At 39.4% G+C, this 14,071-nt stretch overlaps 1 protein-coding gene across 4 annotated transcripts in view; it reads right to left on the reverse strand.

The window, feature by feature from the left end:
* The window catches only part of GATAD2B (GATA zinc finger domain containing 2B), a 73,959-nt gene that overhangs the window by 13,081 nt on the left and 46,807 nt on the right, over nt 1-14,071 (reverse strand). For all 4 annotated transcript variants that reach the window (XM_045298335.1, XM_045298337.1, XM_045298338.1 and 1 more), the window contains exon 2: nt 2,754-3,089. In XM_045298335.1, coding sequence (XP_045154270.1) covers nt 2,754-3,088 — 335 coding nt within the window. In that variant the 5' untranslated portion in view covers nt 3,089. The remainder of the gene's footprint in view (nt 1-2,753; nt 3,090-14,071) is intronic.

Consider the following 14,071-nt stretch of genomic DNA (forward strand, 5'->3'; position numbering starts at 1 on the left):
GCTGATATGTTGTTCCATGTGGGCTTGGTTGCTTCTGAGCTAGATGGTCCTATCACCATTTAGTGGAAAATATTTTTTGTTTCCCTTCTCTGACAGATTTCCACATTACATAAGTTCCAGTGCTCACAGGGTTTTACAATATTTGGGATCCTTAAGTATTAAATACTACCCAATACAGAAAGATGACTAAAAGCCTAACTCTCTGTTGACGTTACTTGTGACTCAGATTCCTGGAGCTATAAAGTTAATCCATGTCAATAGTAAAAGTAACTGATAAAGAGAGACAACTGACATCTTTCTAGTATTCCAAATATTAGCAATACTGATTTATATACACCTTATTTCAGAGATATTATAATTTGTCCATATGACTGGGGGCAGGGAGTAATTTTAAGCAACTGTGGTAAGGCTATCACTGCCAAGAAACCCTCTTCCTTTCTGCTTTCAAATTTGTTCCTCCTTTTGTCCACAGCTATGAAACCATGGTTCTTTTAGCTGAGCAAGCTATCAATCTTACTCAAGCTTATAAAACAGAGCTTGAGGCTAAGTGGAAATAGTTGTATCTGGTAATGAGAGGAAAGATAAAGAGCAAAAGGGGCCAATAGGGGCTATTTTTTCAAGTAGAGAAGAGTGTTACATGGTTTTCATTAAGCAACTTTTCCCGGAGGGTGTTAAAAAATAGTCCCTAGTGTCCAAAGGATTATGTCCCAAAAATTCATCCTTCGAAAAATAAAATTACATGCAATGGTGTTTTCAGGGCAGTATGACACAATGTATTTGAGATACTGGATAATTCTAATGGCATTAATGAGATCTTACCAAAATGTTTAACAATGCATTTATGAGAAACATATTTAGAATTCTAATTTGGGATGTGAGGAATCTATCCAACATTCTCATTCTCTCTCCCCCCCCCCGCCCCGCCCCCCCAATGAAGTAGAATCAGCTACTTGCTCAAGAAAGGTAAAGTTGCTTACAGGGTAAGTGGGTTGGTCATGATCTCATTCACCCACTTCCATTTCTTCCAAATGCTCAGGGATTAGTCCACCTGTAGGATACACTACTAATACTACCTGTAGTTTCTAAAGGTCATTCTTCTCTTCCAAAACTATTAGAAAATTTGTCTGAAGGGATTTTAATGTTAGAAACCAAGAATATTATTGTTCCACTAAGTGGCTTAGAAAAACAAAACCAACAACAGTGTTAGGACAGGACTAGTAAATAAACAGTAAAAGGTAAAGAAATACATGCAAGGTTATAAGTACTTTTCTCTCTCCTTTCCCATCAGTCCAACCTCTTAAAACGCTCTATGTTGGTTCAATCCTAGGACAAAATCAGCAAGTTCTCAGTTGGAGGGCTAAATCAAGCACTGTAAAGTAACTCTCATGTCTACCAACTGTTTGAGGCATGAATAAGCTGAATGCTCTTAAAATTAGGGTTATCTATCCTATGAGTCACTATCATCGTAGGCTCTGCTCTCAGTCTGATCCAGGTTATCTCTATCTTTAATGTGTTTTTCCATATTCTCAAGTACCTGACCTTGACAGACACCGTAAGAAAAGACCTGTGAGAATGTGTGCTTGTACTGTGTGTATAGTATGAACGAGGAGAGGAAGGGGGAGAGAGAAGCCTTCAAGTATGTGTAAGCAAGTATGTATGCATATTATGTGTGTGAGGATGGTGGTTTGTGGCACTGAAGTAACAAGAATGTACACAATTACATTACCAAACAAAGATCGTTCCTTGCTGACATAAGAACCAGGCCCCATGTCTTTTGAGGTAATAAAATTTGAGATGCTGTAATTAACAGATCCTACAACTAGAATGATCTGAAAGAGCTTTTTCCCTCCAAAACTGGCCATACGGACCCCTGGTGGTACCATGGATAACTGCTAACCAAAACCAAAAGGTCTACAGCTCAGCCCTACCAGGAGAAAAAAGTAGCAGTCTGCTTTCATAAAGATTACAGCCTTGGAAGCCCTATGCGGTTGCTAGGAATTAGAAACAAGTGTTAATGATTTTTGTTTTTTTAAGATGGCCGTAAGATGAGCACGACTTGCTCAATGCCATCGAGTCAGTGCTGACTCACAGCAAACCCCCCCCCTTCCCCCCCACCCCCCCGTGGGTTTCTGAGACAGTTACTGTTTACGGGAGTAGAAAGCCCAGTCTTTCTCCCGAAGAGCTGCTGGTGGTTTCAAGCTGCTGACCATGCAGGGATCCTATAAGATGAGAATGAAGGTGTATGTTAACTTACTTCTACTTGGGCTAGCAGATCTCTACACTGAAAACAAATGCACTGCTGTCAGACTGATTCCAACTCACAGTAACCTTATAGGACGGAACAGGGTTTCCAAGGCGATAAACTATTATGAAAGTAGACTGCCATATCTATCCTAAGAATCCAATGAACGCTGAGTTAGCAACCTAATGCTTAGCCATTGTGCCAACAAGAGATCTGGATGACCCCCTTCTCCAGAAATGAACACCGTAAGAACAGCTAAGATTCTCTGTATACTAGGGCAAGTTTTTGAAGTATCTACTACTCTGTCCTATACTGCCTGCATGGATTTGATGGCAACAGCTTGTCTTTAGTTTCATTTGGAAATGAGAAGTCATGGTCAAGGCAGATTAACATGTCTTCTTTCAAGAAGCTATACTTAAGCTAGAGAACATTCTTCTCATTAGAATCCATTCCAATTTCAGACACTTTATGAGAAGATCCTATCCCAGGAGGCATCTGAACTGAGTCATACCTTCGTCTAGCACTCATATCCACAGGCTCATCATTGATGTTTTCTTTGCCTGGCCTTCCAGTAGTCCTGTTGTCTCCATGAGGCCTGAGATTCCCATTGAGTTTCTCTTCATACCCCTTGACACCACTCCCATCCTGTTTGGTGGCTAACTCATGTGAAACCTCAAGGTTTGCCAAATCTTTTCTTTTAAGCAGTGCCAACATCTTCAGACGTTCCATGGCCTCATGCCCCTCCATTTTGAGCCGCTTTGCTAGGACATCATCTCGCTCATCTGCTGGGTCCAGGCTCCGCTTCAATAAATTCAGGCGAAGCGCATCTTCTGCCATTCTGTCCATCCTATGGAAAGAAAGATGCAGTGAGATCAGAATAAAATTCCTTAAGTAGTCCATATGAAGACTATCTGAATAAAGAATCACAGATAAATGTGCACAGAGAAATTCAAAGTAATTGGCATAACTTTCTGCCCTATACCTTCCAAGAACAGTCTGTATGAGTTCTCTACTCAACTTTAGTAATGAAAATAAACTTCAGATCCTTTGAGCCCTCCCCATATAGAAAATTGAAAAAGAATACCACATTCATTTTGATGGTCTTTTATATGCCTATACCTCCTGAAAAGATATACCATATATACTCGAGTATAAGCCGACCCGATTATCAGCTGAGGCACCTAGTTTTACCACAAAAACTGTATTAAAAATGTGCTGGGAAAAAAAGTGCTGAAAAACTCCACTTACACTTGAGTATATACGATATACAGTATATGTGCTAAAGTCAGATACTCCTGTTTTAACTTTCAAACAAAAGCCTTTTCTGTGAAAGACTTGTGGAAAATGCACCTAAGCTTATCTTTATGCAAAGACATTCGTTCTATATAAATGTATTTTTTTCGGGGATGGGAAACGTCTCGCCCCATGATACTTTAATAAGCATGAAATGCCAACCATTTTTTAACTATTGCTGCCTTCAATTTTTTTCTTCTGCCAAACAAACAATGCTACTAGGATAAACCTGATTTCATGGAAATGTCCTTTAAGGTATGTATTTTCCTAAGTGCATCCAATGGTGAAAAGAATGAGCTCTGATAGAAACAGAAGACTTTGTTGAAATGAATACAGCAAGAGCTAGAAATTCTTAAATTATTTTAGGTCTAGAATTACAAGAAAAATGTTTATATTACTTTCAAAAATCTTAAGCTGAAACAACTTTAAAATTTTATTTTGTAAAAACTTATAATTTAGATGAAGGTTTACAGGGTAGATCATCAGTTTTACATTCAGCAATTCACATTTTGTTTCAACGTATCTATTGCAATCCATTCTATTCAACATGCCATTGCTTAACCCACTTCCTCATTTCTTTATTTTTAGTATACTCAGTTTTATTATGGCTGGAATCTTGTTAAAAGGTGTAACAAAATGGTTATTCACTATCCCATTACTCTACCTTCTGTAAGTTACCTATGACTTACAGCATAAAATGAGGGGCCCATCAAACCCAGATGCGAGGCAGCATATTGAGAACAGTCAATGAGCAGGAGCTCCACCTCCTCTCATTTCTCTGACCACTCACCCCACACAAATCGAAACTAAAATACACTGCCACATTCCTTGTGTTTTTCATTTCCATTCCCTCTCCTTTCCTAGCACGCTATAATCTGTCTTTAGGCAAATGATGTTTTTGCTTTTAAATCTTAAGTAGTTGGTGATTCTAACTTGTGAACGAGTCAGGGAGACAGTAGTTCAGTTCCAGACCCAAAGGGTGACCAAGGGCTGTAACCTTGGGAAGTCCCACCAGTTTAAATTCAACTAGTATACCTGGCCTCTTTAACGAATCTGAGTTCTGTTCCACATTTTCCTCCCATCCTATCCAGAACCCTCTAAAGTGATCCTCTGCAGAATGGGTAGGCAGGCAGCATCTAGCTCTTTTTATTTCAGGGTTGTGGAGACGGATACTTCCTTTGCGTGGCCCACTAGTCCACTGGACTACTTGAAAACTAACTAACTAAATAAATAAATAAATAGCCTTTGAAATCAACAAGTCACCAGAAGAAATTGTTTTCATCTTAAAGTTCGCTTTTTTTATTAATTTATTATTATCATCACGATTCCGAGAACACATGAGTCCCAGCTCTCATCACTATCATTAAAATATTCTGCTGCCAGATGTACTTTGGGCCTCCACTCAAGTACTCCCTCAATGCAAGAACACTTTTTTCTATTAAACTGGCATACCATGATGCTCACCTTCCCATAACTATCGCTGAAGACAAATGGGTGCATAAGCAAATGTGGTAAAGAAAGCTGATGGTGCCCGGCTATCAAAAGATAGAGCGTCTGGGGTCTTAAAGGCTTGAAGGTAAACAAGCAGCCATCTAGCTCAGAAGCAGCAAAAGTCCACATGAAGAAGCACCCCAGTCTGTGTGATCACAAGGTGTAGAAGGGATCAGGTATCAGGCATCAAAGAACAAAAAATCAAATCACTGTGATGAGGCAGAGTGTAGATTGGGGACCCAAGACCCATCTGTAGGCAAGTGGACGTCCCCTTACAGAAGGGTTTCGGGGAGGAGGTGACAAGACAGTCAGGGTGCAGTGTAGCAACAATGAAACATACAACTTCCCTCTAGTTCCTAAATGCTTCCTCCCCACCCCACTATCATGATCCCATTCAACCTTACAAATCTGGCTAGACCAGAGGAAGTACACTGGTACAGACAGGAACTGGAAACAGGGAATCCAGGACAGATGGTATCTTCAGGACCAGTGTTGAGAGTGGTGATACCAGGAGGGTGGAGTGGAAAGGATCTACATATAACCTCCTCCCTGGGGGATGGACAGCAGAAAAGTGGATGAAGGGAGATGTCGGACAGTGTAAGATATGACAAAATAATAATTTATAAATTATTAAGGGTTCATGAGGCGGGGGTAACAAGGAGGAAAGGGGAAGATGAGCTGATGCCAAGGGCTTAAGAGAAGAGCAAATGTTTTGAGAATGTTGAAGGCAACCAATGTACAAATGTGCTTTACACAATTAATGTATGTATGGATTGTGATGAGTTGTATGACCTCCAATAGAATGATTAAAAAATATATATTTTGCTGCCAGATGCTCATTTGTCTCTGAACTGATTATTTTAAGTGTCTTCATCTTTGTCACTGCTATCTATTGACACACAATTCCACTTTCAAAGGCAACATGTATGATTTGTTACTTCCCCCACAAGCAGAAACCATTCATAGAATTTCTGGAAACATTGCCCACTTTGTTGTTCTGATATGAACTAATGAATGCTAGATTGCATTCATTCATTCATTCCACCCTTTACTCATGGAAAACTTCAATGAGTGGTTGACTGGTATATCTAACAGATGCAGTTTACAGGTAAAGTCACCAGTTATGCAGAATCCCTATAAGCCTAGTCCTTTAACATTTCCTTAGTCACACTTTCCTAAGTTATTCATCCCTTATTACAATAAAAACGAACAGCCACACTGGTGGGCAGTTAATCATGGGACATAGCAGCTCTCTTGAAAATTACCAGAACCCCATGCCCACTGCCATCACAATTAGCTTTACTTTGACCCCACTCACAGTGCAACCAACTACAGTGAAGCAAGCCCTTTCAGGTCCAGTGGTTGTAATGGCTAGTTTTCATCCCTGACGCTGCTCTAGTCTTGCTCCTATTCATTATGTGCACTGTAGAGACAATGACTCCAGAGCTTTCTTTGGAGATGAATTTGTGTTAGTTTACTGTTGTTTTTTCCAAGTCATCTGCAAGTTGCTGGCCTACAGTGGTTTTCATTCTCAAGGAAAGGCCTTCTTTTCATGAATTTAGAGACCCAGGTAAAGCCCCCCCCACCTAAGAACTCTGGGATTCCTCTCCCATTTACCAGAAGTTCCCATTTGATCTGAATTGTGAGCAGAGACACAGCTTGATTTTGTTCCTTTCAAGAAATAATCTCTCTAAAGCTGCTCTCCAAGTGAGGCCAATTCACGCTGAGACCAGGACAAGCAGGTTTTCAAGAATAAATTTTCTCAAGTTCCTCTTTCTTCTCCATTTATGAATAGACAACTCTCCAACATTAAACTCTCTCAGTGTTGCTCTATTGCTCATTTCTTCTGTCCTTGAAATGACTTTCAGTTTGACACTGGCAGTGTACGTACGACTTGTGTTTAATTCCTGACATAATCCTATAGGGTACAAAGATTTAGATTTATAAACTTAAAAAAGCTCACGATATAATTGACAACTGGTTAGTCAAAAGATGGCAAAACTCAAGTATGAAGTTTAGAGGTTTTTTTTATATGCTCATCGTGCTCACTGATCAAATATTGGCAATAAGACACAATAAGGCTATGAAACAAGCAGATCTAACATAGCTTAATAGTTTCACTTAAAATAATCTGATAAGGTTTTTGCATTCAACTGTTGAGCCAAGAGCAATCATGTATCGGTTTTGCTTTTCTCACTCTTCCATTTAAAAGTCAGAGTTGGGAGATGACTGATAATTATGTCACTGCAGGTTGAATCAAGGTTCTTCTGGCAGCTATTTGATGTCATTCATGCCAGTAAAGGCTTAATTTTGTTTACACTTTCAATTGACAGTGTGCAATTTCTGGACAGGTTTCAATAGGTTCAAGGTTCTGATTGATGACTCTAATGCAACAGAGAAATAATTGTCAAATTAATACAAACAAGTGCATAGTTTCAACTGTTTATTTTTCAATTACCAGGATACTACCAAACTCTCACCATGAGTTCTTGACCGTGGCTTATATGTTCATTATACAAATATGATTTTAAAAGTTCCAATTTTGGACTACTGAATGTGAGCAAAGTAGGTCAAATTCACTTCTGGAAATGTCATGAGACGTGTAATATACGTGTGGGTGTGCTTTACGCCAGGACTTAAAACTACTGGATTCTTTCTGCATATATGTGTATGTACATTATTTACTCTGTCATGCTATTTGTGTGTGAGGGGTGGTTGTTAACTAATCAATCTATGGATGGAGAAATCTAAGAACTATAAACTAGATAAAGGGCATTTAACAAGAAGCTTCCATTGCCTAGATATAGGAAGAATCAGAGGGGCCTGTGTTATTCGCCTAAAATTCTATAGCGACACAGGCTCAGCATCTGAAGACACTGGTTTTCTTAATGCTTAGCTTGTTAAAAGCAGTTATTTTCTCTACTCATGCAGCAAAATATTAAAGACAAGTTAGTCATCATCTTTTCTTCACTTTTTTTTACACTGACAAAATAAAAATGCAGAATTTCTCTAATACGTTCAAATCCACAGTTGTTGTCCTAGTGAGAAACAATATGATGCTTGGGGAAAAGGTACGTGAGTTAGAGGAAACAGGCTTAAATCGCTACTTATTCTTACAAGGTCAAATATTTAATAATTTACTTAAACTCTCCAACTCAATTTCATCTATTAAATTTGGGTACTTAGAAGGTACTCAACAAAATTCAATTGCCACATCCTAGGATTATGGCTTCATACCTAACACTTAAAAGCAGACCTAACAGACTTGGGCAGTGGGTGGGGCAGAGGTGGCTACACACACTGATTAATGCTTTTGTCTAGAAAACTGTGTATATACTATAGATAACCTTCCTTCCTGGAATGTAGAATAAAATAAGGGCTTACTTGAGTCTTTTGTGGTTATAATAAATTTCCAATAAAAGGAAATAGCCCTTGGAAGCTTGAGAAAAGTCAGAAGATAGATCATTGAAATTCTGGGTGAGGATTCTTCTCTTTTTTATTTTTTCTAAAAATAATTTTATTGAGGTCTCTGTCTCTGGCCTTTTCTTTTGTCTCTGACCCTGTCCCTCTCTGTCTTTGACTCTTTCCACCTCTGACCTCTCTCTGCCTCTGATGGTCTCTGTCTGTCTCTCACCCTCTCTATCTCTGTTGTGACCTCTATGTCTCTGCCTCTCACTCTCTGTCTCTATCTCTGACTGTGACCTTCTCTCTCAGTCTGGTTCTACCTGTTTCTCTCTCTCTCTGATTCTGCCTCTTGCTCTCTGACCCTCTCTCTATGCCCGATTTTTCTTCTCTTTGTGCCCCTTTTACTCCCTCGGTCTCCTGTTTACCTGGCTGGCAGGGGGTGGGGCAGGGCCCCCAAATAACCCGTCCCACGTCTCCAGCGCGAACAGTGCTACCACTGCTGTGGGTCAGTCCCAACTCTTAACGACCCCATGTGCAACAGAGGAGAGCACTGCCCGGTCCCGGCCCAACCTCACAGCTATTCGGATGAACCACACATCTCCTGAAAGGGTTTCTTCTTGCTCACCAACCCTCTACCAGGCATGGTACCCTTCTCCAGGGACTTGGTCCTTCTTGATCACAGGCAGACCCTGTGAGGAAGGCACAAATCGTGGACCCCAGCAGAGTAAATTCCTAAGGTAGATTTGGGATCATGACAATGGGGTAGGAGGAAGCATTTAGGAACTAGAGGAAAGTTGTATGTTTCATTGTTGCTACACTGCACCCTGACTGGCTCATCTCCTCCCGGCAACCCTTCTGTGTAAGGGGTTGTCCAGTTGCCTATAGATGGGTCTTGGGTCCCCAATCTGCATTCTCCTTCATTCACAATGATTTGAATTTTTGTTCGATGCCTGATACCTGATCCCTTTGACACCTCATGATCACAAAGACTGGTATGCTTCTTCCATGTGGACTTTGTTGCTTCTGAGCTAGATGGCCGCTTGTTTACCTTAAAGCCTTTAAGACCCCAGAGGCTTTATCTTTCGATAGCCAGGCACCATCAGCTTTCTGCACATTTATTTATGCACCTGCTTTGTCTTCAGCAATAGTATCGACAAGGTGAGTATCATGGAATGCCAGTTTAATAGAACAAAGTATTCTTGCATTGAGGGAGTACTTGAGTGGAGGCCCAATGTCCATATGCTGCCGTATGTCCCGTTGTTTTCTCCTCCAGCCTATCTTATTTAGACAGACCTGTTTTCCTTCTTCTTAAATCATCTCTGAATTTGTTGATGTGCTTTGTTGATGCAGTTGTTGCTGCTGCTAGGTGCTATGGAGTCCACTCTAACTCATAATAATCTTATGTGTAACAGAACAAAACTCTGTCTGGTCCTGTGTTTGAGCGTATTTTTGTAGTCACTGTATCAATCCATCTCAATAAGGGTCTTCCTTTTTTTAATTGTTGGCCTTCTACTCCAGGCATGATTGTCACTTTGCAGGGACTGGTCGCTCCTGATAATATGTTCAAAGTACATAAGATGAAGTCTTGTCATCTTCACTTCTGAGAATCATTCTGGCTATATTTCCTGCAAGACAGACTTATTCATTCTTTTGGCAGTCCATGGTACATTCAATATTCTTTGCTAACATCAAAATTCAAATGCATCGCTGTCTAACTTATATATGCTTATGAAACTACTGAAAATGCCATGGCTTCGGTCAGGCATACCATCTTCAAACAGAAAACTCAAACTACTTGCCACTGAGTCCATTCTGACTCATAACTCCGCTAATATGGCAGAGTAGAACTGCCCCTTTGGGGTTCTGAGGCTGTAAATCTCTAAAGGGAGAAGAAAGCCACCAGGGAGCAGCTGGTAGTTTTGAACTGCTGACCCTGTGGTTAGCAGCCCAATTCATAACCCACTACACCACCAAGGCTCCTTTACACCACACCTTAGTCTTCAGTAGTTTTCCTTTAACAGTTTTACAGATATAAATTATTTTTATAGAAAATTTACCCATTTAAAGTGAATTTGATGGTTTTAGGACATTTACAGTGTTGTACAACCATTTTCATTGCCTCTGTCTCCAAACCTGTATCCAGTGGTCATCACTGATCTCTTTCACATCCACTGTCCTAGGCAAGTTGTCTTATTTTGAACTTAAAAAATGGAACCATTAATTACATGGGCTTTTGTGGCTACCTTCTTTTACTTAGCACGTTTTCAAGATCCATCTATATTGTAGTATGCATCACGGGGTTAGTATTAGACTGCTAACCTCAAAGGTTGGGTTCAAAACCTCCAACAACTTCAAAAGAAAAAGATGAGGCTATCTGCTCCCATAAAGATTTACAGCCATAGAAACCCTATATAGGGTTGCTATACAGACTGTACTGAATGAAGGTGGGGCTGTTTTCTATCAGGTAATACCTTTTTATGGCACAATTAATACTCCATTTTATGTATCTGTCACATTTGTTTATCCACTCATCAACTGATGAACATCTGAGCTGTTTCCACTGTGTTGGTTATTATGAATAATCACTGTAAACATTCATGTACAAATTTTTGTGTGGAAGTCTGCCTTTAATTTTATTGGGTATGAATCCAGGATAGGAACTACTGGGTGTTATAGTAACTAGTTTAACTTAGAAAAAGTGGCTGCACCAATATTTACACCAGCAATGGATGAGAGCTCCAATTTCTCCATATTCTTTTTTAAATAATAAATTAATTGTTGCAATGAATATACACAGAAAATAATTCCTACATTTATGATTCAGTGACACTGAATACATTCTTCAAGCTTGGCAACCATCTCCCCCTCCTTTTCTATGTTGCTCTTCTAACAACATAAGTACACTATGTCTTAACATTTTCCTATCTTTTGAGCTGCTATGGCCAATTTGATCTCATACAGATGTTAAAAGAGCACAATCTTCAAGGTAAACATTCTTTACTAGTTAAGCTCAACTGCTAGTTAATCTCAACTGCTAGTTAATTTCCATAATAAAACTCCTAAACTCTTGAGCTATGTCTGCAAGTTGAGTGGCCATTGCAACAAATCATGGAACCTGCAGAAAAGTGCTATGCTGTAGGAGGAACGGTTGGTGGCAGAAAAGGGTAGAGAAAAATAGAGGGTGGAGCCAAGTCTGACCTCTCCCTCAGACCAACAGGTAAGGCAGCAGGATCAGATATGCCACTGCCCCCTTTCTTGCTCACATGCCATTTAACACAAAAACTAACACATAGGGTTGGGATAAGTCCAAACCAAGGTATCTGAATGTCTGGGATAAGTCATCTTTCCCATTAAATAGCCTGATTACCCTTTCCCATTTTTTTCCTTGCCCACTCCTGGAATTACCAATCTGTAAATCCAAACTGTATGTGCTCACAGCCATTGTTGTTAGGTGCCAATAAGTCAGTTCCGACTCCTAGACTCTATGTACAACAGAATGAAATGCCACCAGGCCCTGCATTATCTTCACAATTATTTTTATGTTTGAGCCCGTGTTCTTGCAGCAACTTTGTCAATCCCTTGTCGAGACCGAGGAGCTTCCTATTGGCTGCACCCTTTCTACTTTATCAAGCATGAGGTCCTGCCTTCAAGGACGAGTAGCTCCTGAAAAAATGTCCAAAGTATGTGACATGAATTCTCACATTCTTGCTTCTAAGGGGCATTCTGGCTGTACTTCTTCCAGGACAGATATGTTTGTTCTTTTCCAAGTCCATCGTACTTTCAATATTTTTCACCAATACCGTAATTTCAACCTATCAATTTTTCTTTCATCTTCCTTATTCAATGTCCTACTTTCACATGTATATGAAGCAATTGAAAATACCATGGAACCTGCACTTGGGTCAAGTGCACCTCAGTCCTCAAAGTAACCTTGTTTTTCTTCACTTTAAAGAGGTCTTGTGCAGCAGATTTACCCAATGCAAAGCATCTCATGATTTCTTGACTGCTGCGTCCATGAGTATTGACTGTGGATCCAGACAAGATGAAATGCTGGGCAATCTCAATCTTTTCTTCAATTATGATGCTATCTAGTTGTTTAGTTGCGAAGATTTTGGTTTTATTTACATTGAGTTGTAATCCATATTCAAGACTGAAACCCTTGATCTTCAGCAAGTACTTCATGTCCTCCTCACTTTCAGCAGGTAAAGCTGTGTTGTGTAATCTGCATATCGCAGGTTGCTAATAACTGAGTTCTTCTTATCACCCACTTTCTCTGATTATCTGCTCAGCACAAAGATTGAGTAAGTATGGCATTCACAGCCATGTCTGCTTCAAAATCCAGGGAATAATTACAAATATCCACAAGTGCAATGGAAATGTTTGAAAACTGATTGTAGTGATAGTTGCACAACTTTATAAATTTACTAACAATTACTGTTTTGAATACTTAATGATGTACCAATAAAACTGTAAAATGTATAATTATGTAAAATAAATATATGTTTGTTTTTATTAATGCAACCATCTCTGTTTCTTTCAGACTACTAGAAGTAGTAGCTACCATTTCTTAGGTATCTCCTAAAAGTAAGGCATACTACTAAATAGTATCATTTATTTCTTCTTAAATTTCCTCAACAAACTTATTAACTCTTAAGTATTATCCATAGTTTACAGGTGGGAAACCTGTCAGATCAAGTAGCTCAAGACTTAGAGAGATTTTAGCTGGTGCATAAATCGATGACACAGTATGCCTTCCTATGCAGAGCTAGACAATCTTAAGCAGTGCTGTATACTTACGAATTTGCTTTCTATCCACCCCCAAGGAGTTTGTGGAAGTATGTAATGAAAAGGTAATATAATTTTTCTACAGAATTTTAAAGCCCCCTTGCATTAAGGATACAAAAAATTCAAGAAGCCCTGTGGCAATGAAGATTAAGCAAACAACTGTTAACTACAAAGATAGCAGTTCAAACCCAGCAGCCACTCCTCGGGAAGCTGATGAGGCTGTATGCCCCCATAAAAGATTCACAATCTCAGTAGAAATTGACTCCATGGCAGTGTAGCATTTGCCAAGTTCAAGGCTAGGAGTGAGGAAATAAGGTGAAAACAGACTAGGCCATTGTCTGCAAGAAGTTCATTCTACAGGAGATGGACATGATATAACTAAAATAAGGACTTGAAGGCTGACATGAGCTAATTTTCTTCACCTTCCTATATCTTTTCTTCCTCATATTTTCGTGAAGATAACAATTCACCAAGAGGCAAAATTAGAAGTCTAGGAATGATCCATCACCCAAGTTCTATCGACTCTTTTCTTTCCCATTGTAAGTGAACAAGAAAATACATAGCCCTGGTATATTGCTGCTGGAAGTCAGCTTGCAAATAAAACAGAACTGAATCCATAGTAGAGCTTTTAGATGAAACAAATTATACAGCTTTACTACCAGATCAAAGTACTCAATGCCATTCTCTGGATTCTTGTTATATAGGCCAATAAAATCTCAATGTTTAAGCATGTATGAGTTGAATATTCTGTTAACCTAAATGGAAAACAACTTAGCTGATAAATGGTGTCAGAGTACTTATGTGAAACGAAAGGGTAAATATCCAATAAGCAGTTGGATATAAAGCACACACAAA

This window comes from Echinops telfairi, unplaced genomic scaffold (genome assembly GCF_000313985.2).
Source record: "Echinops telfairi isolate 266 unplaced genomic scaffold, ASM31398v2 ScPeMD7_7425;HRSCAF=8463, whole genome shotgun sequence".
Classification (NCBI taxonomy): Eukaryota; Metazoa; Chordata; class Mammalia; order Afrosoricida; family Tenrecidae; genus Echinops; species Echinops telfairi.